We start from the raw sequence: 27,830 nt of genomic DNA, 5'->3' as shown, positions 1-27,830 counted from the left end.
CTGTTTACTCATCCATCCATCCTTACCTCTGATTAGCCAAACCTCCAACCAGTATGGCTGACTCTGATCTTCTAGGAGGCTGTATGTCCACTACCACATAAATTGGGACCACTTGTCTTCAAACAGTTCCTTGTGTGTAATTGTTTTTCATATCACCCATAATTCACTTACAGAATTAAGTTCTACATGAGGCATGACAGATATTGCAATAGATGGCATTTTAGACAGGTTAGACAGAGCTTGGTGTAGCAGGATATTGATGGGAATGGGTCATAGGTTCCGTACCACTCCAATCTTGGCTCATCTACACTGGCTTCCAGTTTGTTTCCAGGCACAAGTCAAGCTGCTGGTCTTGACCTTCAAAGCCCTATAGGATTTGGGACCAACATACCTGAAGGACTTCTCTACTCCATTAGGAACCTTCCCAAACACTGAGATCATCTTATGGGGCCCAGCTCTGAGTGCCCCCATCTTCTGGGATTAGGCAGGTGGAGACTCAGAAGGGGGCCTCTTGTTTCATTTCTACCTTTTCCTTCCTTCAAGGAACTTGGACATAATGGTCCTTTTTCCATATTCCAATTGGCCATGCCAGCATGGGCTGATGGGAAATGTAGTTCATGAACATTTGAAGAACCAGAGTTCGACACCCCTGCTCTAGTCCAACTCTCTAGCACTACACTGTCAAGGTGAAAAGAACACTTGTAGAGAGAGAGCAGGACTCATCTTAGCCTTGCATTCCACAAATGACTGATCACTGGAATTTTAGTAAGGCTTTGAGGTATGTATAAACTGTATGCATATAAGTGTCATCCACTTGATCACAAACATTTGAAAAAAACAGCATTTTTGATCATGAGGATGGAGTCTAACTTTGATGTCCCTTAGCACCATATGCATATTCCAGGGTGGAGCAGGATGTTCTTCCACATACCCTCTGTGTGTTCTTTCCACCCAAGATAAGTCAAAGGTGTCCACCAAACCAAAGAGTGTCCAGTAGACGCAAGCACACTGGGCCCATGCATGCCTTCATGTGACTGCCGACTCATGAGCGTGGCTCCTACACCTAGAGACAGTGTCCATGTGTTCGCTCCCTCCCTTTGATCAATAATGTTCAGGAAATCATGAGCCTTATCATGGAGAATGTGCATATGAACACAGCTGCTGGGCATGGATGCTGTGCTCATGAGCCCGTGATCATAGAGAGGTGAGGGACAGAGACTGCGTGAATATGCCTGCTCTCTCTGTCCAAACGTTCAGTAAACACATGGATGGATTAGGTGTACAGGGCTGTAGAGGACAGAGTTGGCCCCTCTTTTAGGGGATAGAATTCTGAGATTTCATGTAAGGACACCTTACTTTTTATGTCACATACTAACAACAACAAAGTAAGATGCAAATAGTTGTGAATATAACTTCTGAAGCAAGCGAGAAAGCCGCCAAACACAGAATCAAACATATTTATTTATTAAAACATTCATATCCCACCATTCCTCATGGTACAAGGTGGCTTACAGTAATAGTTTTTAAAAATCCAGTTAAATAAGAATAAAATAACAGACCCACTCCACCCCCATTAGTCCCAGAGCACAAATCCAGTAGTAATTATTGATACAACACATACAAACAAAACACGTACAAATGAGAACTGTGGCGTACCTAGGCAAACAAGCCCTGGGCGAAACCTGAGTTTGATGCCCCCCCATGGGTGACCACCCTCCCCCAAGACCAAACAATGATTTTTTTTCCACCAGGTCATTTCTAAATCATCATCACATGAGAGAATAAAAGAAAGAAAAAAACAAGCATTGTCAGGAAGGGGATGGATTTAAAAGGAGAATCTGGGGAAATTTAGGGGGTGCCTGTTGTCAGGGGTGCAATTATTAAGATAGCAGCACCAACATCTCAGAGTATCTTCGTGAGACCCTACTGATGATACCACCCAGGTTTGGTGAAGTTTGGTTCAGGGGGTCAAAAGTTATGGACCCTCAAAGGTGTAGCCCCCATCTCCTATTAGCTCCCATTGGAAACAATGGGGGATGGAGCACTCCCTTTGGGAGTCCATAACTTTGGACTCCCTGAACCAAACCCCACCAAACCTGGGTGATATCATTAAGAGAGTCTCCCAAAAATCCCTGAAATTTTGGTGCTGCTAGCCTAAAAACTGCGCCCCCTGCAGGCCAAAACCCCCCAAAACACTAAAAATACCAGAAAAAACACAAACGAACCTGCAGTTTTGGCGCCCGCCAGAAGGTGGCGCCCGTGGGCAACTGCCCACCTTGTTCATAGGCAGATACGCCACTGAATAAGAAAGCACAGAAACATAATTGTTAGCTGCCTCAAGCAGGACTTAAAGGAGCAGCATAGAAGTAATTTCAGTAGAATAATAAATAATATTGTGTTATTATTGTGCTTCACCATAACCTGGATAGCCCAGACTTAACTTGCTCTTGAAATCTAAGGAGGCCCTTAGTTGGTGCAGAGGCAGGCGATGGCAAATCACCTCTTGTTCATCGCTTGTCTTAAAAACTCTGTGGGGTCACCAAAAGTTGGCTGTGACAATGGCAAAAATAATAATTTTGTAATCATCCATCGACTGGATTTTCCTTAGTGGGCAAGATGAGCAGGAGGCAAATGATTGTGATCACACAACAGCAGAACAAAATCTAGCTAGGTACAGATCCTTCTAAATATTGGTGGTCAACCTGTCTTCCTAGGTGTCAGGACCAAGGTCCTACAGACTGTTACCCCAGTTTCCATTTTAAGTTTTGTTTCTCCTGATCCCTAAACCCACCTCTCTTTTGGATCGCCCACACACCCTACATATATTGGGACTGAGGGCAAGAACCCTCAGTTCCAGCACTCTGTATCTAGGGCGACATATATCAATAAAGTTCGTTCCTTTTCCATAAAGTCGACTTTATACTAAAACCAGGGGCATACATTGAAAATGCTGGGGGGAAGAATTAGGACTAATAAAAGGAAACATTTCTTCATGCAACGCGTGATTGGTGTTTGGAATATGCTGCCAGAGGAGGTAGTGATGGCCAGTAACCTGGAAAATTTTAAAAGGGGCTAGGACAGATCTATGGAGGAGAAGTTGATCTATGGCTACCAATCTTGATCCTCCTTGATCTGAGATTGCAAATGCCTTAGCAGACCAGGTGCTCGAGAGCAGCAGCAGCAGGCGGCCATTGCTTTCACATCCTGCATGTGAGCTCCCAATAGCACCTGGTGGGCCATTGCAAGTAGCAGAGTGCTGGACTAGATGGACTCTGATCTGATCCAGCAGGCTGTTTCTTATGTTCTTAATGCTATCCAAGGATGCCCTGAAGCACAGTATTAAAAATACTGCCATACAGCATTGGAGGCTATTGTGCACCTTAATTCCATGTGTATACCCCACTACAAAAATCACTGAGCAGGTAGGAAGGAACCTGTTAGTGCAAATGTGTCAGGCTTCAGCCCTCTATAACTTATATGGGGTCAGAACTTAAGAAGTTTTACAGTAGAATCTCCCCTATCAGAGTAACCTTCGTAATTTTAAGTGGCACTAATAGTAATGTAGTGAATGATAGTAAATAGTAACCTGGGAGTTATTGCTGTTAGATGCTTGACCGTTTAATTGATAGATGCCCTTGTTCTGACTCTTTGAGTGATTACCAGGTAGTTTGGCACACAGCTAGAAGCTGTAACCTTAATTGTGACTGATTAATTCGGCTGAAATATGTTGCTCAGTCAATTCAGTTGTTTCATTAAACTGATTGAATTGCATCCAGCTATTAGAGGTGTTTGAAAGAAAGGTAGCTGACAGATGATATAGGAGTGCAAACCTCTGCATTAAGCTATAAAATAGCCATTAAGGAAGCCTGTGCCAAAATTGAATTGTTCCAGAGAAATTTGATTTCCAGGTCTAATGCTAATTAAATGATATATGCTTAATGGGTGTCAGGAGTTAATTGGAACACCTGATGGCCTCCACATGGACTTTAAATATTTTTTCATCATTTTTATTTCCTATGCTGCTTTTGATCCTGTAGCAAATATGAGTGAAATAACTTTGCTAGACTGACTTTGCAGATCTTTGAGAATCGCTTGCAAGCCCCGTTGTCTCTTCTTACAAAGGTGCCCAGATCTTAGCTCCCCTGGCATTTGTAAATTAAACGAAGATTTAAAAACTCCTGTTGATGGTTGTTAAGTATTACCAGCTGTATTTCAATGCAGTGTCTTAATATTATTAAAGATCCACTGAGGAGTAATTAAATTGTGGAATTCACTGCCAATAGACATAGCTTAAATGATTTTTAAAAGGAGTTAGATTCATAGAGCAGAGGTCCATAGAACATCTACAACCCATAGCGGATAAAGGGAACCATTATTTACAGAGGTAGCAAGTCTTGGAATAACAGTTCTAGGAGGCAGCATTGAAGGAGGGCCTTGGCCTCTATACCAATACTCTATACCTATTTTTTGGCCCTCCAAAGCAACTTTTTTGGCTATTGAGTAAAACAGGATGCTGGAACAAATGGACCACGGGGATTTTCTTGTGGGCCTGTGGTGGAACAGGCCTGGTTTGACCTGCACCCAGCATTCTTCCAGGGGTTATCAACTTCTCCTGGAAGGGGCTTTTCCCCTCTCTCGCTCTCTCTTAGGGGTAACTGCTGCCACCACCTTACCTTCGAGGGAATTTCCCACTGGAAGAGGGGAAGGCCCCCCCCCATCTTCCCTTCCATCTCTGAGGGCTTGCCTCTATGTCTCCCACTTCCCCGCATGTGGGTACTACATGAATGGTTTATGGCCTGATGAGCCCCTGGAGGAAGAGCTGCTTGCCAGCTTCAAGCCTCCCTCCCTTCTGGTGCTCTCTGTTTAGAATAAGGTGACCAGATTGTCATCTTTTTAAACCGGGACCAGGGTGGGTGGGCGCACGTGCAGCCACAGGGGCGCACTGCCTTTTGGGGCTCTCCCTGGTTTCCCGCCCTGTCACAGGGAAGGGACAGGGCGGGAAAAGGGGAGCGCCCCAGAAGGCAGTGCGGCAGCCTTCCAAAAATCGGGACAGTAAAAAAAACCCCGCGGGACAAATTCATTTAAGGCGGGACTGTCCTACCAAAAGCGGGGCGTCTGGTCACCTTGCTTTAGAACAGAGTGTCCAAGACAGTGGAGGTCTATGTGGTACAGAGAACTGCCACCAGCATCTGACATCAAAAAGTATTTAGTAACAAAAGATTTTAGTAACAAGAGATACAAAAAGTATTTAGTAACAAGAGAACAAGCACAACTTCAGCACTGCACCAGATTGAGCAAGGGATTCAAAAGAAAGGAGGGACAAACACAATTCCTCTGTCCCTTTCTCTTTATATACCCCTAGCAGTTGTTGAAATAGGACAGGCTCTTAGGATATTTCGGCTGCCTGTAGAGTCTCCATTCACTGGAAGAAGCTCCTTGGGTGAGCACATGTTCAAAATGGCTGCCCCTTCCAGACTCTAGGCCAGAGCTCAGTCTCCTTCAATAATCCAGCCAGAAAGAGAGACCTTCCTCTTTATTCCCAAGAGTTTAATCAGTCCCCATCCCTCTGATCTGATCAGTCTGGTCAGACAACTTCTTCCTTGTGACCTCCAAATCTATGGTACTTGCTTGGAGAAGGCGGAGGGAAGTTAACCCACCCCATAGTCTCTCACAACCTGTAACATTATTTCTAAGGGTGGGTTGGTGGGTCTGAAAGCAGAGGTGTAGCAAGGGGGGAAAGCGCCTGGTACACTGATACGTCCTCCGCCCCGGAACACCCTCGCCACACCCCACAGGGGCACGCACCCGGTGTGTCACTGCCCCTGGGCGCCCCCTTGGAGCGACGCCTCTGGCTGAAAGTCTCCTGCCCAGGAAAAAAGGTTTAAACTGTTCCTCAGCAAAGTGGGGGGAGCCATTTCTTCACAGTGCCCATAAGGTGCCATATACTGAGTTGGAGTGATGGGTCTATCTAGGTCAATATTGTGCCCCCCCCCCCACCCAACAGCAGCCTAAGGCAGAGTAAAATGACTTCTCCAAGGTCTGCTACATTTATGATGCGTATTTCTATCCTGTTCTGCCTTCAAAGAGCTCAGGTTCTCCTTGTTTCATAATACTGCTGTGAGGTTTGTTAGGCTGAAAGAGAATGAGTGGTTTGGGGTCAACCAGTAAATGTTACGGTGCGCACATTTGAGCCCAGGTCCTAATTCAACACTACTTCCAACACTACCTTTCAAACGGAGACGCCAAGGATCAAACTAGAGACTAAAGCACATGGCCTACCACTGAGTCAGAGCCCTCATAACAACCATCTGGTAGATGTATGCCGAATAAACTAGGAATGAAGGCTGCGTTAAGTCCCCCTTGTGAATTTTTTTGTCTCATTTCTTCCTTCCTCCTGCTTCCTCCAGGTGTGAAAAAAAAGATCTTTCTTGGAGTTCCATATTCTACAGTTTCCACATGATTGTCAGTGTTACTGTTCACTGGAGCTTACCTGGATCCTTCTTGAACTGACACATTTGAATTCCATCGCTGTGAAACAGCTTTAAAAAAAAATAAGAATGTGTGTAAACAGGGAGTTTCGTGAGACTTTCTTGATGGTTGTGTGTAAAAACTGTGATAAACATTCTTTAAAGAGCCGTATCGTAAAATGGAGCTGAGATGTATCTTGTCAAAATTTGTTGCTGTTCCAAAGCATTAAAATAAGAGAGATGAAAAAAGAGAGCATTCTATCTAATAGGTTCACAAATGTAGAAATGCTTTTAGTAACAATCCAACAGTTGATCCTTTTCTCGGTACTTTTACAGATATCTGTATAAAGTCATTTTTCTGTCAACATTGGCCGGTGTGTGTCCAAGGTGGCATGGTGACATGTTTACCTTAACCTTGGCGTTATTGCTTCTGTTTTTTGGTAATTCACCCTTCAGATTAGTGTCTGATAGTAACTGGAATAGTTTGGAACTATAAAAATGACCTAGGCTGGACTCACAGCTTGGGGAAGAGTGTGGGTCACTAATAAAGCTTTGGGTTGAAAAAATCATCAGGTAGAGGAGAAGATTTTGAAGTGTTTTGGATTTATACACCGTTTTACTCTTCAGTAAGGAGACTCAAGGCGGCTTACAGACTCCTTTCACCACTGATGGAGTTCTGAGAGAACTGTGACTGGGGCAAGGTCACTCAGCAGATCTAGTCCACCAGATAAGCCTCCACAGCTCAAGTGGAAGAGTGGGGAATCAAACCTGGTTCTCCAGATTAGAGGCCACCTGCTCTTAACCACTATACCACGCTGACTCTCAGTGTCCGATAGTGTCTGGCATCTCCTGTTCAAATGATTAGGTAATCAGAGATGTGAATGACCTCAGCCTGAGACCCTGGAGAGCCCAGAGAAGAAATGACTGACCTTGATAGCCCAGTGCCTAAGAATAAGGAACTTCCACCAACCCCCAATGTATGATACTGGTGGTAGGACACCAAAATGGCCTACATTAAAATGTGTTTTCTCAGTGCCATTACCAGATCAGATAATGTTATGCAGAATGGTAGCTTCAGAATGGCAGCCATTCGCCACATCTTCATTCTGAAGTTTTACTGGTATGTAGGAAATAGCTTGTGGGACTAGACCTGAGAAGACCTCGGTTCAAATCCCCACTGCCTTGAAGCTTCAGGGGGTAACCTTAGAGATGTCTCTTTCTGTCTCTCTTAACTGGCTGAGATAAACTTGTGAAAATGGTCCTCAGCTCCTGTAAAGAAGCCTAGGGAAAAATATACGATCAAGAGACGGCTGAAGCGTGCCTAACTCTTTGTAGCGCCAGTGTTGGAAGCATATAATTGTTTCTTATTAATGTTCCACACACTGGAAAGGGACCAAGACAAAAGGCCTCACAGCTAAATATTACAAATGACAAAGATGGGCCTTGTGTCAAAAGATCTGACAGTCACTCAGTTGATGTGCCGTTTCTTCATTCATAGCGAACGCGTACAAAAAGCCAAGTCTTGCATCAACGACAAATGCCATTCAAGAGGATTAAATCAAGTGTAACAATTGACAAGAGTATGCAAAGCATCCCACTCACAGGGTTTTTTCCCCCTCTCTCTTATTTCAATAGTGCCGGCCCTAAAGGTGATAACATTTATGAATGGAGATCTACTATCCTTGGCCCCCCGGGTTCAGTATATGAAGGCGGTGTCTTTTTCCTGGATATCACATTTTCATCTGATTATCCCTTTAAACCACCAAAGGTAAGACTTATAATTTTTCATAAACTCAATAACTGTATAATTTTCAAAATGTCTTCAAAAGGGCTGTCTGTTTACGCATATTCAGTGTCTTCCTTTCTGAAGATGAGCAAAGAGCCACTTGCTTGTAGGATGACAGTTGGGAAAACTACAGCAGGGGGCCATTCTTCCATCAACACTATTTCAAATATTGGGCTCAGCCCAAAACCACTAGTGGGGGAGAAACTGTTCCGGGCTCTCCAGTTTAAAGGATGAGGTAACTGGTGGCATAAAAGTCCTCTGCCGAAGATCCTGGAGAGCCGCTGACAGTTTGAATAGACCAGGGGTCTGCAACCCGAGGCTCCGGAGCCGCATGTGGCTCTTTTGTCCTTGCACTGCGGCTCTGCGTGGCTTGAGTCCTCTCAGCCTCCTTCGGAGAGTCGCCCTAAGGGTTAATGGGAAAGAGTCTCCGTTCCTAGAGAGGCACAGCCCAAGAAGACTATCCCAAGCCACTTCCCTGTCCCAGCTGCCTGGTTGGCTGATGACGGTGATGATGGCACAGGGCGGGGGCGGAGCACCACCAGTGGATCCTCTTGAACAGGTGAGTGGCGAAGGGCGGGAAATGGGAGGGAGTTGCAGGAGTGCAGATTTTCAGCACAAACCTAACCTGAGTTCTTTTAGGGGGGCATAATCAGTGTCTTTCAACACAAGAAAAGGGGGTTCTATTGCTGGTCATTTGAATCATATACAAAACAACAGGCTTTTTCCCCCCCCCCCCTTTTTTTTTTTTTTTGCTTTGATGGGTAAAAATGGGCCCCAAAGAAGGGAACTTCTCCCTGCATGAGAATATATACAGTGTTATCTTCATTTTAGATGTCAAAAAGTATTTGTGGCTCCAAGTGTTTTCTTTTCCATGGAAAACGGGTCCAAATGGCCCTTTGGGTGTTAAAGGTTGCTGGTTCCCCTGGAATAGACAATATTGACCTTATTGGACCCATGGTCTGATTCTGTGTAAGGCAGTTTCATGTGCCATCCTGTTCCAGCTTTACTTACTGGGGGAAAAGAGGGGGACATGTTGTGATCCTTCCTTCTGCATTCACATAGAAGGAGGAGGAGGAGTTTGGATTTATATCCCCCCATCCTCTCCTGTAAGGAGACTCAAAGGGGCTGACAATCTCCTTTCTCTCCCCCTCCCCACAACAAACACCCTGTGAAGTGGGTGGGGCTGAGAAAGCTCCGAAGAACTGTGACTAGCCCAAGGTCACCCAGCTGGCATGTGTTGGAGTGCACAAGCTAATCTGGTTTCCCAGATAAGCCTCCACAGCTCAAGCCGCAGAGAATCAAACCCAGTTCTCCAGATTAGAGTTCACCTGCTCTTAACCACTATACCACGCTGGCTCTCTGATGGGGTTCCCACAAGGCCTTTAATCCTCCCTTCCCTCCACACTTCATCCAGCTAAGTATTTTTCCAAGCACATTCCAAGTCTTGTTGTTACATGGAATGGGCAGCCTATACAGGGATTTAAATTGCACCCCAAATTATTAATGTACTAATGTTTAAAAACTTGGGAGTATTTTTATAGACACCTCAGTCTAGACTTCTCTGTCTTGGCAGCTTCGAACAAGAAACTGTTAAGTTAGTGGGCAAGTTATCTAAACAGAGATTCCCTGGTGAGGAAGTTAAAAAAATTCTCTAATAAACAAAGAAATAAGGAAAATTGCCTTTTTGTTTTCTTGAACTAAATCACTCTGTGCTCCTTTCTAAGTCTGTTGACGTCTATTGAAGTCAATGGGTTTAGAAGGATGTTACTGTTTAGGATGGCATTCATAGACTGGAAATCTAGAGTGCAACTCCAGGAAATAATTTTAATACATGGAATCAAGATGAAGATTTTCATTTCTGGTAAAAGCAAAACCAGAAAGCCTCTTAACTCAGTTTGGAGCATTTTGATAGTCATCACACATGTGTAAAGATAATTTGAGGACTGGTTTTTATTGTGATAATGTTACAGATTAATTAAAATTGAACTAATTGTTTCATGGTGTGGATTCATAGAACAGTTTTATTATAAGGCTTGTCTTAAATAGAAATCAGCTGGGTTTTCTCAGAGTGTTTTTCCCAGTGGTAGAAAAGTACCATGCATTCTCAAATCCTGCTGTGTTGGTCCTTGAATGTTTTTCAAGCAAGGTCCTGTTAGGAACAGACTGTGAAATATCTCAGATTAAGAGTGCAGACACTAAGCAGTTATTGAACTGTCCTCGACATATCAATCTGAAGTTTCCTGAAATGTTGGGCTACACAGTCATGGACATTTCTGTTCCATTGATTTTTAGCTGTTTTAGATGTTTATAACATGTGTGTTGACTTGCAGTTCTACTGTGAAAGAATTGCCTTTGTTTACAGAAAACTATCTCATATCTTCCAATAATTTTGGTGAAACCAGTCAAAATTCCATCAGGAGTATTATAATTCTGCAAACAATTAGGCAGTTAAGTAAGTAATTGGATAGCAAAATGTAATAAATGGAAGCTTTATTTGGAAAAAAATGACTATTTTTTTTGTATTGTCGAAGGCTTTCACGGCCGGATTCAACTGGTTGTGATGGGTTTTCCGGGCTATATGGCCGTGGTCTGGTGGATCTTGCTCCTAACATTTCGCCTGCATCTGTGGCTAGCATCTTCAGAGGTGTATCACAGAGGGAAGTTTGTTACGCACTGTACAGACTTCCCTCTGTGATACACCTCTGTAGATGCCAGCCACAGATGCAGGCGAAACGTTAGGAACAAGATCCACCAAACCACAGCCACACAGCCCGGAAAACCCACCACAACTATAGTTTTTGTAACTATTGTCTTAAAATAAAATAAAATGAGAAGGAATTCCTGTCTTGATACTGGTAGTGTTCCCAATTAAATGCATTATTGAAATCAATTATCCTTTTCAAAACTATAAGCCTGCTACTGAACGGTCTGCCATTTGTTTTCTGAAGAGTGTGCCAAATCTAATCCATAAAATTGTCCCGAGCATAAACTGAAATTGCATGTGGTTGGTCACATGATATAGAATTTTTTTTGCCAGCGTAAATGTTTGTTTAAAAATTGCAGCTGTGAAGCAGATGCCTGATGAAGAAGATTCAAAACCTGCTATTGAACAAATAGGCTAAATTTTAGGCTTGCTAAACGGGTGCATCTGTTGAACCTCATTCTGTTGGAATCAAGGGGGGTGGGGGTTGGGGTGGTTCTGTTTTATGCCTTCTCTAACAAGTCGTGTCGTCTGACTTGGATCCAGAGGCCTGTTCCAGTCACACCCAAGGGCTTGGATAGGTCCAGGAGGATTTTTTTTCTCTTTTGAAAATCTCATGCAGTGGGACATGGCCCTGTGAAATGAAAACTGGATCAGTCTCCAGAGTTTGATACAGTTCTCTGAATCCACACTGCTGTTTTTCAGTAGCCTCTTCCTTTCCCCTTCCCAGCACTGGAGAGAGAGGGTGGGGGGAAGAGTTTGTAAGCCCCTTTGAGTCTCCTTACAGGAGAGAAAGCGGGGATATAAATCCAACTCTTCTTCCTCAGAGAGGTGTGTCTGACCCCTTCAGTTTCTATCTTCAGGAGGCAAACACTGCATGTATTTTGCACTGTGTTTGACTAGTTCAGTTTTCATTTATTGGCAGTCTTAATTGGAGATTTAAATTGTGGCCTTTTATGTAGTTTGTATAGTTGCCGTTTTACTTGCATCATAAGCCCCCTCGAGTTCTTTAAGACAGAAAGGCAGACAGCAAATGTTTTAAATAAATAAAACAAATAATGTTTTCAAACCATTGTCTCAAAGTTCTCCAAAAGCCCGAAGAACCTGTGTCACCGATTTGGAAGAATAAGAAACTGTTCAGATGATTCCAGATTGGGTGACCATGTTAGTCTGTAGTAACAGAATAGAACAAGGACCTTGTGGCACCTTAGAGACTATCAATAGTTATTCCAGTATAAGCTTTTGTGAGTCTGGGCTCACTTTGGGTTGCAGCTTTTAGTATAACTGTATCTACCTTTCAGGTGGAACGCTAAATCCTGATAAGGGAGCTCGATTTGATGTGACTTGCACATTTTTCTTTTACAAAGTGCTTGTTCAACATTGAAGGTGCTGCTGTGTTTTTCTCCACCCCTCCCATTGCATTATACCTAAGTATCCTGACTCCTGTCTTGACAACATCTCTCCTACCTTCGGATTGTGATATAAGTGCTCAGGGATTTCCCTTCCAACTTGTGTCTGACGAAGGGAGCTTTGAATGCTTATACCCTGTAAATCTAGTTGGTCTCTAAGGGGCTACCAGACTTGAATCTCGCCATCCCCAAGTGTGCAGTGATATTTAAATGAATATCCATCCGTATTTCTTGTAACACACACATTCAAACTCTGCCTTATTTGTGTTGGTGTTAAAAGTCAGATAAAGCAGAACAGTTCCACAAATTTAAGCATAAAATGTCTCACCCGTAACTCGATCTATCCCAGTTTTCAGGGTTGAAACGGGGAGAAATGGGAACCTCAGCTCCAGTCTGTGGACCTTGAGGCTGCCCACTAACTTCAGCAGTGCCCCTGAATGCAATAGTGTCAACTCAGCGGACCACAGGGTCACTAGCCTAGTTATCTACAATTGGTGTCAAGCTGAAAAGATCAATAGAGAGAGAAAAGGCCTTTTACATATAGCAGGCAGGTTACATATATCTTGCAACAATTACATTGAAGTGACAGCACCCCTCTGTCACCCAGATGCTATCTCTTGCAATATAAACTGCTGCAATGCAATAAGCTGGAGCTGCCCCTCAGTCAGCAGGCACGGTGGAGCCACCATAACAAGGAGGAGAAATAGTTGGAGATCCACCATCCAGAGCCAGTTCCAGGTTTTGGTGGGCCCTGGGCAGGCTCTCGCTCCTCCCTTTCTCTGCACAGCACAGTGGCCCCACACTCCCACCTTGATGCCTACCTGCCTGCGTTCTTCTCCCCCCATCTCCCAGGTAGTGCTTTTAAGAGCACTGCTATTGGGAGGGGCACTGTCATTCCCCTCCTGCACACTTTTCCTTTAGCAGTTCTGGGCAATGTGTGCAAGCCAACTACCCCAGAAAGCATCTGCCCCTCCTCGTGATACGTCGATGACGGCCCTGTCACCACCACACAAGACCGCACAAGAGGAAAGTGCCATGAATTCACATTTTGCAGAAATGTGCTGTGCAGACCGATTTCTAGAAGTCATTACAAATCCATTGAATATTCTAATATCTTTGGAGGGAGGGTAGACAATAACACTGTCATTGTGGTCATAAATCTGAATTGAGAAGAAATGCCGGCTAGACATCTGAGTGCCATTTGATTGCGTTCCCCAAGTCCAGAAGGAAAATGTGAACTAGCTCCATGTATTGCTTCACACACACACACCCTTCCCCAAAATCAGGAGTACAATGCTGTAAGCTTGCCAGGAAAAGCCACAGCAAAGCTTTAAAGTTTGAAATACACACGACAACCATGAATAAGGGAACCGCTTTGGGTGGGAGGGCCGCCTTTCAGACGAGTCTTACACAATGAGCTACAAAAACGAACAGTCCCTGTAGAAAAAATTCTCCTACAAAGGCTGAATTATTCCCAGCAGGTTTTCAAAAAATATTGTTAGCAACCTATGCACGAAGAGCCTGTAATGATTTCCACCCCGTCCCTGACTCCTTTTCAGGTTACTTTCCGTACCAGGATCTATCACTGCAACATCAACAGTCAGGGAGTCATCTGTCTGGATATTCTGAAGGACAACTGGAGCCCTGCTTTGACTATTTCAAAGGTTTTGCTGTCTATTTGTTCCCTCTTGACAGACTGCAATCCTGGTAAGGAAGTGATTATTTCTTCTTTTTAGCATTACTAATTGTGTGGTCATCAAATCCAAGCCCATTCCTGCACCTGTACCTATTCCTATAACTATTCCTGTCCATTAAAAAAAATTGGTCATAGTCTACAGGCAGTGTAAGACATGCATAAATACATGGGATCCAATGCAGGGGAGATGATGAATTCATGATGAAAAGGCTGGTTGTTTGACAGAGCGCAATCCGGAAAGGGATCCTTTTGTTCAGGTTGTCTTTAAGCCCCTGGATGCCCAGGTGCTTTAGTCGACCAGCTGTTGAGTCACTCTTGACAGAGAAACTATTAGCAGATTATACCCTCAGTACCAGTGACAGCGAATGATACGTCAGCACGTCTAATAGCCAACTTGACAGCCTGAAGCAGAAGGACAGCAGAATAGGGCTGCTTCCCACCCCAGCCCAGTAGGGTTTCTGCATGTTTAGAAAAGCCCCCAATTATATAGGCAAATAAATATTATTTTATTATTTTCCAAAAACCCGACCACCCCAGCCCATTAAAGAGATAAAAGTGTCTGCCAATATATAAAAAATATAAGTGTCTGCCAACTATCATGTCACGTCTATAAAATTGATCCCCTGACTTACACAAATGCACATCTTCCTCTTTTTCCCAAAGTTAAAACTTAGCCTGGTAGGGATGTAGCAGGTTTGCTATTTTCTAGGGGCCACAGAAATATGGGACTTGGTTAAAAGGGCAACAAGAGTGAGGATGTATAGGAAATAGCCTGTGTGCAATATTCTGGAGGGAGAGGAATTGCATTCAATTTGAAAAGCTGTGACTACTTGGAAGCTAAGAGGAGGGAATCCATTGGGATTGGAAGAATGGAACTTCCTCAGTTTCAGCATATCTTTTCCTCTTCCTTTAAAGTTGTGGAGAGGGTAGGTTTGTCAGCTCCAGGTTGGGAAATACCTGAAGATTTTGGGGGTGGAGCCTGAGGAAGGTGGGGTTTGGGGAGGGGAGGGGCTTCAGTTGGTTATAATTCCATAGAGGTCACCTTCCAAATCTGCCATTTTCTCCAGGGGAGCTGATCTCTGTTGCCTGGAGATCAGTTGTAATATGGGAGACCTTCAGCTACCATATGGACGTTAGCAACCCTGTGAAGAGGACAGAACTCCCCACAGGTTACAGTGGCCCGTAGTGGGATAAAAATAGGATTGGAGGATGTGTACTGTGGATTCCCTAATCCCCCTTCCCCAAATTCTCCTATATAATACCTGGACGGAGAGATAAATAATACCTTCCTTCTATCTTTTGCTGACCAAATTCAGAGCTAGGTTAGCATTGTCCTGTTCATGTTGCCTCAGAGCTCACTGGTGAAGGCCGATCATACAACCCAAGATTGCTAAGGTTAAGGCCTAGGGAAGCAGGAAGATAGTTATCTCATCTCAGTCCTCTTCTGTTGGGGGGAGGGATGTTTCCCACTTGTTTATTCATCATCCCTGAGTGAAATTCTTTGCAGGCACCAGCTTGCACAAGTTAATGTCTTACTATACTCTGGTCAGTGAAATATGACCTCCTTGGTTGCACTTCTTTTTGGCACAAAATACCGGGATGTGGCTCAACAACATTGTCCCTTTAGGGCAGTTGTTCCCAATCTGGGGTATGCGTACCCCCAAGGGTACATGCCAGAGCATTTGGAGGTATGTGAAAAAAGTACATAATGGGTTTGTTGATATGGGGTACATTTTGCGGACATGGGTTGCCAAGGGATACACGAGTGAAAAAAGGTTGGGAACCATTGCTTTAGGACATTGTTGCCTATACATTAGTGAAAACTGAGTTTTATCCTGAATAAAATTTGCATCATTGAGAGGGGATTTTGCTGCTCCCCACCGCCCCCCATGACTACTACCTCAGCCTGCTGATCTCCACAAAATGCCACATCCAGGAATATGGACACCCTGAGGGATGACACGAGTTTACTAAAGGAAATGGAACCGGTGAAAATTCCTTTTTCCTTTCTGTTAGTAAATTTCAGTCTTGATCCAACAAACTGGGCCCAAGTTCAGCCAGTCACTACTTAAAATTTTCGTTCTGGGGTAGACTGTACACACATATCTCAAGAGCTGTGTATTTTTCAGCAATTTACCAAAGGGCTTTTCAATCAGAAAGGTACAGCTATTCTCTTTAGCATGTTCATTTCCAATATGCGAGAGATTTTTTTTGACAGCGAATTCAGATATGTTGTTACACACACACACACACGTAGTGTGATACAGTCTAGGAGGAACGGAATTATGTTTCATTTCTGAATGTTTTCAGTCTCACCTGCTTTAATTTATCTGAAATAAAACAACTATGAGGAATTAAGAGAGGCTCTTAGAAGTTATTGGTTTCTATCTTGAGACACTGAAAATAATGTTCAGGCAAATATTTTGAAGCATCTGCTAGTTGGAAGATTGTGTGAAATACCTTCAAGTGAAAACGTTAAACGTTTATCAGATGTTTCCCTTTCTGTTAGACACATTATTGCTGCTGCTGTAATTGTCGACATGTGAAATTGGACATTGTCGTTTTTGCCAAGAACAACACAGCCGGGGCCTGCTTGTTGGCTTTTGTGTTGTTCTGGCTGCAGGGAATTATTTAACATCACTCTTTGCTTTCAAACAAATTCAGTTGTCCCAACATAAAAAGAATCCAAATTGACTGAAATGCCTCTGTATGGAGTTCTGCTTTGTGCATTGTCTGCTTCATAAGAGGTCTTGTGTGTTGTTTGAGCTTACTTAACTTGGAGGTAAGATCCACTTAAATCAGTAGGCCGTAGGTTTGAACTACACTGAATAGCCCATCATGGAGGAACTGTATTCCTGGACTGTATCATCTCAAACTATGGGGCCTGGTTTGAATGCTTTTGATTGGAGGGGCGGGGTGTGAGGGGGAATCCCTGTACATAGTAAAATACATCATGTTGAAAAGAAAGATATGCTAAATGTCTGCTTACCTGACAGATGTAGAAAGGGGCTGGAGAGGGGAGATGGATAGGGCTGAACTTTCTGTCTTTGACACACACACACACCCTCCCCGCCCGAACGTGGTTGGAAGGTACATGGTGCAACCATAAGGTTGGCAGCCCCCTGGAGCCCTCCCAGAATCACAGCTGATCTCCAGATGACACAGATTGGCTCTCCTGGAGAAAATGGCTGCTTCGGAGGGTGGTCTCTGTGCCCTTATACCCTGATGAGCTCTCTCTCCTCTCCAAACCCTGCCGTCCCCTGGCTCTGCTCCAAAACCTCCCAAGAATTTCCCATCCCAGAATTGCCAACTCTGTGCAGCCATTTTGCTGGAAGCTAAGCCGGTCTGGTCAATACCCAGGCAGCTAAACCTTCAACTGGTCTGCTGTATAAAAGTGATGAATAACTAAAAGTATCCCTCGTGCTAGAACTGCAAATTTGACATCTACGCATGTAACAAAAGCGTGGGTGGGGATTGAGAATGGAGGCATGGGTATTTTCCTTACCTATCATTTTTCTGCTTCAGATCTCTTTGTACACACACACACACACACACACACACACACACACACACACACACACACACACACACACAAACACATGAGTACCACCCAACATTTGGTCTCACACTGCTTCATGTCCTTTGGACTGTGTTCTCAGCTTTCTAACTAAGCCTTTGAATGGCTGGATGGCTGTTTTATTTGGGAATGTGGGGGAAGGTTGCTTTAAATGCTGTGAAACTTTCAAATAACTTGTTTAGCTGGCTTTAGAAGGTTTTGGAAGTTGCTGTAAGTTGCCATCCCTGGCTAGAATGTCCAGGTTTTTCGTACTGCAGGCAGATTGGGCTTTTGTCAGGCGGCAGAAACAAAAAATTGTCAACGGTTCAAGACTGGCTGTTGAAAGTGAAAGAGATCCACATCTTGATAAAATCAACAGCTTGCCACACAAAAAAGGGATTTGTCCAGATGGGACTCATTATACTCAGGAGTTGTAGAGAGAATGGAACTGGCAACAGGGTTTGGAGCAGAGTTAGGTTCGCTAAGGCCCCTTCCGCACATGCAGAATAATACACTTTCAATCCACTTTCACAATTGTTTGCGAGTAGATTTTGCTATTTTGCACGGTAAAATCCAGCTGCAAAGTGGATTGAAAGTGGATTGAAAGCACATTATTCTGCATGTGAGGAAGGAGCCTTAGTGCTAATATTCTTATTTTTATGCTCGAACAGTAAATAATGGGTAAAGCCTTTGACAGCGCACTTGTTTGGTATGTTTTCATCTCTTTTCTGTCTCTTTTGCTTCTGTTGTCATTTAGTAGATCTTCATTTATTTTTTTTAAAACCCTTCATGTGAATTTAGAAATGGTTCAAATGAGGAAAAATGTTATCAGTTGAACAGTTCTGTTGAGGTAAATACGCTGAGTGAAATACCTGAGAAATAAAATGTGGTATTGGTAAACAAACCGTTTTAATGTTGATTTCTTCATTTCTGGAACGTCTCCTAACATGCCATCTCCTTTCCTTCCCATGTCCCAACTGTTACAGCGGATCCTCTGGTGGGAAGCATAGCCACTCAGTACCTGACCAACAGAGCAGAGCATGACAGGATAGCCAGACAGTGGACCAAGAGATACGCAACATAAATCACGTGACTACTTTTGTGCAGTGTGAAGGTGCGGAGATGCAGCTTCGCGGTGTGCAACCAATCTTTATAGCCTTTACAATACGGACTTCTGTGTATATGTTATACTGATTCTACTCTCTGCTTTTATCCTTTTGAAGATTGGGATACTACTTTCCTCTCCCCACTTCCCCTCCCTTTCCTCCACCTCCACCCCCAAAAAAGGTAAATGCTATCAAGAGTAGAACTTTGTAGCTGTAGATTAGTTATGTTTAAAATGCCAACTTGCAAGTCTTGCTTCTTTGGGATATCAAAATGTATTTTGTGATGTAACTAAGGATACCGTTCCTGAAGTCAACCAAATATTATAGTGCATTTTAGCCTAATTCATTATCTGTATGAAGTTATTAAAGGTAGCTGTAGATTACTAGGAAAATTTACGTCATTTGTATTAAGCCCAGATCTATTTCCGATATGTGGTACATGCTGTTGTGAAAACTGTTTTAAACTTTTACCTTTGTCAGTTTGTAACGAAAGGGTTTCCTTTGGTTTCTCCCCCGTTGCCGCCACCTTGTAGCTCAGAGAGCATCCAGTGTATAATCTCAAACACAATAAACACCTTCCCCAAGGAATAGCTTCTTTTTGTTTTCATATTTGAAATGAAAATTGGTGCATACGGTCATAGATTAGATATGTACAGAGTTGTTTATATATAGACACCCTCATGTTCTCGCTACAACAAATCCCTCTCGCCTCAAGAAGAAGCGAAAGTCGCTCTGAGCCGCGAAACTCCAGTACGCCGTTGTGAACACCCCTCGTGGCTTGCCTCTGTGCCACATGGGGAACGTTGCCTCTCCATTTTACTTGAAAGATGAACTGCTGAAGTGTGACTGCGTTGTAATCATTAGTTTGGCACAGTGGATGTATCCTGATGGCCCTTTGCCAAGATGTGTACCTAAGCACTTCCATCTTCTGTCATTTCCCAAATGGTTGGGAGAGGATTACCATATTTTGGCACCTGATCTGAAATCCAGGAACACAAAAGCGAATGGTAAGATTTTCCTCTTGTTTTGGAATGACAAGATAGAAAACCAGTTCATCTAAAGTCCCCAGATGTTGACAGGCCAATATGGCTGCCAGAGTGGGAGAGGTCAGGACGAATCCCATTTGACTTCATGACAAGTCCCGTTGGAATGAATTAACCCACCTACATGGTTTCCGATTGGATTGTTAGGTTTGTTTTTTTCTACCAAGTTTTTCTACCTTAAGCTACGGTCTCCGAACTGTAGACTGGATTTTGTTCCCTAAAACTTGCTGTGGATTTTGCCAACATGTTCTTAACTTACGTCAGGTTGCAGGCCAGTTCAGTGCTTTAAATTAAGGTTTAAATTCATAAACTGTATAATCACTTTAAACAGTCTTCCAAAGCAGCATGGTCACATGCGCTATTTACCAGGTGATCACCATAAGTAGCATCCTGTTAATATGGACCTGTTGCCTTGAAGAAAGATAGCAAAGATTGTTGGAGCAAAATGCACTTTTATCAATGGAACATAAGCATAATTGACTAGTAATTTTGAGCACACTCCAGCAGAAATCTCTCCTGGATCAGCCCCAGGGACAGTAAAGGAATTTCATGAACTTCAGTGGGAATTGCGCAAAACATTTCCCACTATATTGTACCTTTGTCTGTAACTAAGGCTCCTTCCGCACACGCAAAATAGTGCGTTTTCAAACCACTTTCACAACTGTTTGGAAGTGGATTCTGCCATTCCGCACAGCTTCAAAGAGCACTGAAAGCAGTTTGAAAGTGCATTATTCTGCATGTGCGGAATGAGCCTAAGGTCCAAATTGTATGTTACTTTTTGCAGCATGTTTGCCACCTCCAAAGTCCACTCACCCCCACGATTGACTCAACCATCACGTAGGTAAACATCAAAGTTTTGATCATCAAAGTTTCTAAGTAGCTTAGAACATATAAATGCTTTTCATACAAGCATTTGGATTTATTTGCTTCTAACACGTAGCTTATCTACAGGATCAATACATATATATTACCAATGCAATATATCCACCCAGGGAAGTACTGTATGAATATGGCCTAACACACAGGCAAGAGTACTTGATCTGTTGTAACAAATTATTTGCTGTTCCTTATTACTGTAACGGTGCAAAGTGCACACAAGTTGTTTTCTTATAACTAATGTGCTGACAATTTGGTCCTAACTCACCGAAGCTGCTGTGCATTTTTTGGACATCTTTAAGCACTGCTGTCAAACAGTGCGGTGCTTTATATTGATAGTTGAATCTCAGTATTTTTTAATATCGAAGTATTGTCAGATTAAAGAGGCTTCAAAATATCTTAGGTTATTATCTAGAAGGTTTGTGGTCTCCAGAATATGACATCTAGAGCTGTGGTAGTCAACGTTTTTACCGACATATTTTGAGTGGTAGTTCCAACTAGTTACCAGTTTTATCTCAAAGCCTAAAGCCATTTTCAGGCATAAGTTCAAATGGGTTTGTTAACTGCTCAGGTTCTATTTTAGACTTCTACATAGATGTCACTCAGTTGGATCCAGTCCCACCCTACCATTTTACTGAGCAGAGTTTGAAGCATTCCTCCAATCTAGGTGGCTCTTCCTCCATCAAAGAACCACTTAAATTTGAGGGGAAAGACCTTTAGACAGGAGAAAGGGTTCAAACTTTGCTGAGTGGAGTGGTAGGATGCAGGTAAGATCCACTCCAATGAAAATATGGGCCCTGACTGGTAGAGAAAACAATCTGTTGTATCTTCCTACTAGTTCCCACTGAGGTAGGAAAGTTGAAGCTGGGCTGTATCAGGCTGCAGAGGGAAGGTGGCTCTCTGATGACTGGAGGCTCCTCTGTAGAAAAACAGTCCCCCTGCATAGAAAACTGGAGGTCAGGCAGAAAAGTTCTAACCTTCTCCTGACCTATTTTCGTTGTGTAGAGATATTTTTCCGTGATGGTTCATGATGTGAACAGTCACAGGACGTTTGAAGTGGTACAGCCCAGACATATATTTACCGTCTTTGTGAGAAGTAGACTCATGTCTCGTTTTGCAAAGAAGGAATATTGGGCACCTAGAAAAGTAAAGGTGCCGTCTGTAGGGCATGGCTGCCGAGCCACCATTAACGTCAGTGAATGACATAATGTCATTATTTCAACGCGTCTCACTGAATCTGTTGAATTTCAATGCGTCTCGCTGAATCTGTTGAAATGAGCTGGCGTTACACTGTATTCGTGCTTTACAGATTTGCCTTTATGGGGTTGAGAAACAACAACTTCCAGGTTATTCAGTAGTGGAGGCAGACTCCAAAGACCTTGCAGATTCCTATGCCATAAAATGCATGCAGTCCTTTGCATGTACTTGAACACTCTTATAAATTTACACTAAGGGGCAAAATGTTTATTTCACATATTAAATATGTGTCCGACAAAGTTCAGATATTTATATCACAAGATATATAGTATAATTAAAGCTCTTACTCTTGTTTTTAATGTACTTTGTTTCGTATGGCGCCTCGAAATTTCAGAAACCTTGGTATATAAGTGGGATGCCTTCTCAATACTGCCCTCATTACCACCTTTCCTAAAGTTTTGATTGATTATGAATCCCCTTTCCTGTCGTCGGTTTGTCACAACCTTGTTCTTTTTAATGTAGTTTTTTTTTTGTCTGTAAATTTTATATTTACTGAAGTAAGAGATTGGGGTTTTTTTGTGTAAACATCTAAACTTAAAAAATTTAATTTTTTGTTCCTCAACTTTTCTCTGCTTACACCAAGCAGCAGAAAGAATTTGTATTGTTAAATAAATCGATTAGTTGTTAAATGAGAATGTGTGCCTGTTTCTTTGGCATTTGTGAGGAAATCCTCCTTTTCTGGTCACTGGGCTTTGTGTCTTGTTTTTAAAATCGTGAATCCAAATGGGAGCAGAAATCTATGGGAGCAGAACTCAGGAAACAGGGAAATGGGAGCGGAACTCAGCTCATCTGCTATACAATGAGGGCAATACAGGAAATGAGATGACATTTTCATCTCCCTCTGGCCTAGAAAACATCTATGCTGTTCATATAATGAGAAATTTGGATATCTGTTAATAATATTGATGCTTAGCTATATTAAAGAGTCACAATTAATTGAGACGATTGAATGCTGAGAATAATAACAAGAAGAGTTTGGATTTATATCCCACCTTTCTCTCCTGTGAGGAGACTCAAAGTGGTTTACAAGCTCCTTTCCCTTCCTCTCCCCACAACAGACACCTTGTGAGGTAGGTGCAGCCGAGAGAGTTCTGAAGAACTGTAACTAGCCCAAGGTCACCCAACAGGAATGTAGGAGTGTGGAAACACCTCTGGTTCACCAGATAAGCCTCTGCCACTCAGGTGGAGGAGTGGGGAATCAAACCCAGTTCTCCAGATTAGAATCTGTTGGGAGCTGAGAATAACTGTCCCCTTGGGCTGGCTCATACAGCTGCTGGCCCAGAATAAAGGTGAACCTGATTGGTGAAAAGCCATGAAAAGCCATAACTTTTCATGGAAATAGGTTCATGTTTGCCTCAATTGTAATTGTTATGTTGTGGGGCTGTGGCTCTGTGACAGAGCATCTGCTTGGCATGCAAAAGGTCCTAGGTTCAATTCCCCAGCATTACCAGTTGAAAGTACCAGATAGTAGGGATGTGAAAGACTTCTGGAAAGTTGCTGCCAGTCTTTAATAATATTGACTTTGATGGACCAAGAGTCTGATTGCTTATAAGGCATCTTCATATATTCAAGTGTATGTGTTTCTTTGGGCTGCCACAATGGTCCAAATAAAAATGGCCATATTTTTTCCCACGACCCATCATGTGGAGCAGTGGTTCATAAAATGGCAACTCCGTGGTCATGGCTGGCTCGTAAGCCCATCAGTAGCCCATATTCACCAAGGAATGGTTGATCCAAGAACACCCGATCTGGACTTCCTGATTTCCACTCCCTTCCGTCTGAAGAAAGGGCTCTTGAAGTCTACTGCCATCTGCTTTGAACTGTATTTTCAGCCTGTGCAACAGCAGGCTTACAAGAAGTTCCATAGTCATACAAGAGACAACTGTGATTATTTCTGCCTTCCCTCAATTGGACCCCCTTTACTTCTTCAGCCACTTACTGTAGACAGAATTGGACACCTGTGGAGCATCATGGTTCTCTCTCTAAACTCAGGATTGCTCTACAAATGGAATGGAATGGGAATGAAGTGATAGATTGGACTGATCCATTTCAACCTAGAGATGAGCGATTACACTTTTGAATGTTCCTTCATATAAATCCTTGCATAAGAATATTGTGTATTGGGGGGAAAATTTTATCCAGATTTTTTGCCCCCTTTGCCAGTTCTATATTTTCAGGTAGTTTTTAATGTAGAAAGGCTGGTTTCTCTGCCTGTTGTCTAAAAAGCTCGAGTATATTCGAGCCTTCTGCTGCAAGTATACACCAGGCTTAAGGAAGGTACGTGGAGAAATTAATGTTACTGACCTCAGAAGAATGGAAGGCTGGGCCTACCCCAAATTCTGCTCCTTGGGCTTCCAAGAAACCTCTGCAACAAAGGTGGAGAAAAAAGTAGAATATCTACAGTGGAATGGGGCACTCGCAAAAGTCACCCTTCCCTCCACCAACCAAAGTTATATTCGCCCAGTCTAAGTAGCACCTCAGGATCCAGCCAAATTTTGCCTTGGTTTGCATCAGTGTAAGCAGTAAAGACAAACAACCTTTACATCAACAACAACAAAGAACCTTTATTGGCATAACAACATTATATACACAGATCCACTTAACCAAGTAGAGGGAAGCTAAAATAAATGTACAGGTAGAGAGGCTGATGTTCAGGATTTTCTCCTAAAGCGCTGTTTTATATACAAATCCAAAAATTTGGTGACTGCATCGTTTGCATCACTACTGGGGCTGTCCAACAGAAAGGTAATCTTTTGCAAGTCAGATGCATACTCTTTTTTGAGTAGCAGGGGTGACAAGTATTTGACTCTGGGTACTGTGTAAAGTGGACAATAAAGTAAAATATGGTCTATAGAGTCAACCCAATTCCCGTTGCATATGCATAGCCTTTGACGGTAAGGGGTTCTAGTGAATCTCCCTGTTGATACGGCTGATGGAAGGGCATTGCAACGGGCCAACATCATTGCTCTACAGAGCCTGGGCACAGTTATCTGGTGCAGGTATTAAGCCCCCTTATTACCAATGTAGGTGATACCTAGAACTAAAGGAGAACAAGTCCTGGAAGCCTTTTCGAGTAGGATCTGATGTTCCTGGTCAAACAGCCTTCTCTTCAGAAGTTGAAAAGTCTCTTTAGATGGTAGCATGGCCAGATAATCCAAAGAATAGCCTAATTTGTTAATTTTTGTTTCTACAATGCCCCACCATTCCGAGTGACAAGAAGTCTTGAGGGCTTTATATGACAAGGAGGCTGCATTGCGGTTGAAACAGATGTGCAGCCAAAATTTGAGCGTGGCAAGCCATGCTCTTGTCTCTTGTCTCTTGACAAGAACCTTTACATCATGCAACATCCCCCCTTAAAAATTAATATGAAATCTGAATGAAGTTTCTGATGAACTCAAAAGCTTGCTCACTACTCTGTGATGGTTTGGTTGATCCTCATGAAGATATCACCCTCCTTTGGGGTGAGGAAAGGATACCCTTATTTGCCTTTGGGGACCAATGCAGGATGTACGAGAACTCACCCTTTTCTAGTAGCGTACAACTCTCTCATGCAAGTGTATCTTTTTAGCTTTCCTGTGCAGGGAGATGTTGGTTTGTAACGTGGCAAAATGATGCCTTTGGGTGAAATGTTCAGCTTCAGAGAGAGGGTCGGGTTTGGCTTGACCAAGGAATGAGGGATCTATAAACAAGAAGAATGAATTCTCTCCTGTAATTTAGGAAGGTACAATTATGTGAGAGGAAGCAATTAGGCTGATGAAGACATGTGAATCTAACTCCCATTGGAATATTAAGCACTTAAGTATTTCAGTTGCATTGATTTCAATGCAATGTCCTATTAAGGTCTGGGAAGTCACTGCAATTTCTGGGTTCCTTTCATAAAAAGGATTTGAACCAACAATATCTCACAAAAGCGTTAATCAGAAATTAGTCAAAATTATGTTTGTCATGTTGCCTTCTGTGAAGTAGAATGTCGGATAGTTTCAATAAAGTTTGGATTTATAGCCCCTTTTTCTCTCTGTAAGGAGACTCAAAGGGGCTGACAATCTCCTTTCCCTCCCCCCCATAACAAACACCCTGTGAGGTGGGTGGGGCTGAGAGAGCTCCGAAGAACTGTGACTAGCCCAAGGTCACCAAGCTGGAGTGCACAAGCTAGTCTGCTTCACCAGATAAGCCTCCACAGCTCAAGTGTCAGAGGAGGGAATCAAACCCGGTTCTCCAGATTAGAGTGCACCTGCTGTTAACCACGACACCACGCTGGCTCTCATCTAGTTACCAGGCTCCAAGATGTCAGACGGAGGTACTTCCCAAGCTTGCTAACAAAGATCCCTGAGCCTGGCTACCTACAGAAAAGTAGTTCTTGGAGCCAGATCCAGCCAGACTTTTAATGCAGTTTAGTCCATTTCCCCATCTTATTACTGCCCCTGTTCCATGGCTTATGTCTATACAGGTCATGAGATCCCCAGCAAAGCCTGTTTAGGGATCAAAGGGCAGTCTTCTCCCTTTCCAACAGTGGAAAAGCTGGTCCGATTGAACTCACTGTCTTTATGTGCCTTAAGCTTTTGTCGATGTGTTCAGACCCAGTGGATCTTCAGAACTTTAAAAAAGAGAGGGTACAGTGTGTTTGCACAAGAGGAATGTTGTATGCAGATAAGCACTGTCATACTGAGTCACGAGAAATATCACAACAGGTAAGTACATGACACAAACAGCAGGCCAATTATTATCAGGGGCAGCATAGGGGTATTACCATTAGCCTTTTCCCATCAAGTCACAGCTGACTTTTGGCAATCCTGTAGGTTTTCAAGGCAAGAGATATCCAGAGATGGTTTGCCTTGGTATCATGCCCCTGGTATTCCTTGAAGGTCTCCCATCCAAGTATTTGCCAGGGTCAGGGCTGAAAGTTGGGACTGGTCCGTGGTCACCCAGTAAGCTTCTATGGTGCAAGTTGAACCTGGTTTTCCCTGGTCCTAGAAGCCAAGGGGTATCACCATTAGGCCCTACAAATTGTGCAAAGTTCATGGAGGCGTATACAAGTCAGGGACCCACAGGGATTATAAATCAATATGCTGTGGGAGTTCTTGTCCAGTATATTGAAAATCGATCGTAGTCTTCATGCTGAGCTTTACTAAGTATTAAACCTGGAATGAAGAAAGGATGGGTACCCAGTTTGCTGGGGGTAAAGTGCGGACAAGTGGAGAAGGCAATGGCAAACAACCCCATAAACAGAGTCTGCTGAGTAAACATTGTGATGTGACATCACCTCATGGATCAGTAATGACCCACAAGGGACTACTTTTACCAAGTAAACTGCAACAGGACAGGAGGGGTGCAGAAGTCTACTAAAACAAGTCTCACTCTATGCCAGTGATGGCGAACCATTTTTGAGACCGAGTGCCCAAATTGCAACCCAAAACCCACTTATTTATCGCAAAGTGCCAACACAGCAATTTAACCTGAATACTGAGGTTTTAGTTTAGGAAAAAACGGTTGGCTCCGAGGCGCACGTTACTCAAGAATAAACATGGTGAAGCAACCGTGCAACCTTTCGAATGGGTGAATCACGACCCTAGGAGGGTTTACTCAGAAGCAAGCCCCATTGCCAGCAACCGAGCTTACTCCCAGGTAAAGGATCATGCCCAGGCTAGCCTAGATGCGTGGGGGGGAGGGTGATTTTCCACCACCCCCATGATGAACTCTGTGCACGTGTGCCCACAGAAAGGGCTCTGAGTGCCACCTCTGGCACCCGTGCCATAGGTTCGCCACCGCTGCTCTATGCTGATGGAGGTCTCATCTGAAACTGAGAAGGAATGAGCTCTTGGGATTGTAGTGGGTGGCTTTATGAAAATGTCAACCCAGTGTGCTACAGCACTGAAAAAGGCAAACTCTGTACTGGGGATTATTTGGAAAGGGATTAAAACTAAATCAGCTACTAT

General features: G+C 43.3%; 1 protein-coding gene across 3 annotated transcripts in view; it reads left to right on the top strand.

Annotated features, from left to right (window-relative positions):
- Window positions 1-19,309, top strand: part of UBE2E3 (ubiquitin conjugating enzyme E2 E3) — a 132,453-nt gene extending 113,144 nt beyond the window's left edge. For all 3 annotated transcript variants that reach the window (XM_048483691.1, XM_048483692.1, XM_048483693.1), the window contains exons 4-6: window positions 8,103-8,235; window positions 13,923-14,070; window positions 18,602-19,309. In XM_048483691.1, coding sequence (XP_048339648.1) covers window positions 8,103-8,235; window positions 13,923-14,070; window positions 18,602-18,699 — 379 coding nt within the window. In that variant the 3' untranslated portion in view covers window positions 18,700-19,309. The remainder of the gene's footprint in view (window positions 1-8,102; window positions 8,236-13,922; window positions 14,071-18,601) is intronic.
- The last annotated feature ends 8,521 nt before the right edge of the window (window positions 19,310-27,830 follow it).

The sequence above is a fragment of the Sphaerodactylus townsendi genome, linkage group LG02, assembly GCF_021028975.2.
Source record: "Sphaerodactylus townsendi isolate TG3544 linkage group LG02, MPM_Stown_v2.3, whole genome shotgun sequence".
NCBI classification, from domain to species: Eukaryota; Metazoa; Chordata; class Lepidosauria; order Squamata; family Sphaerodactylidae; genus Sphaerodactylus; species Sphaerodactylus townsendi.
This window is presented reverse-complemented; position numbering and strand designations above follow the sequence as displayed.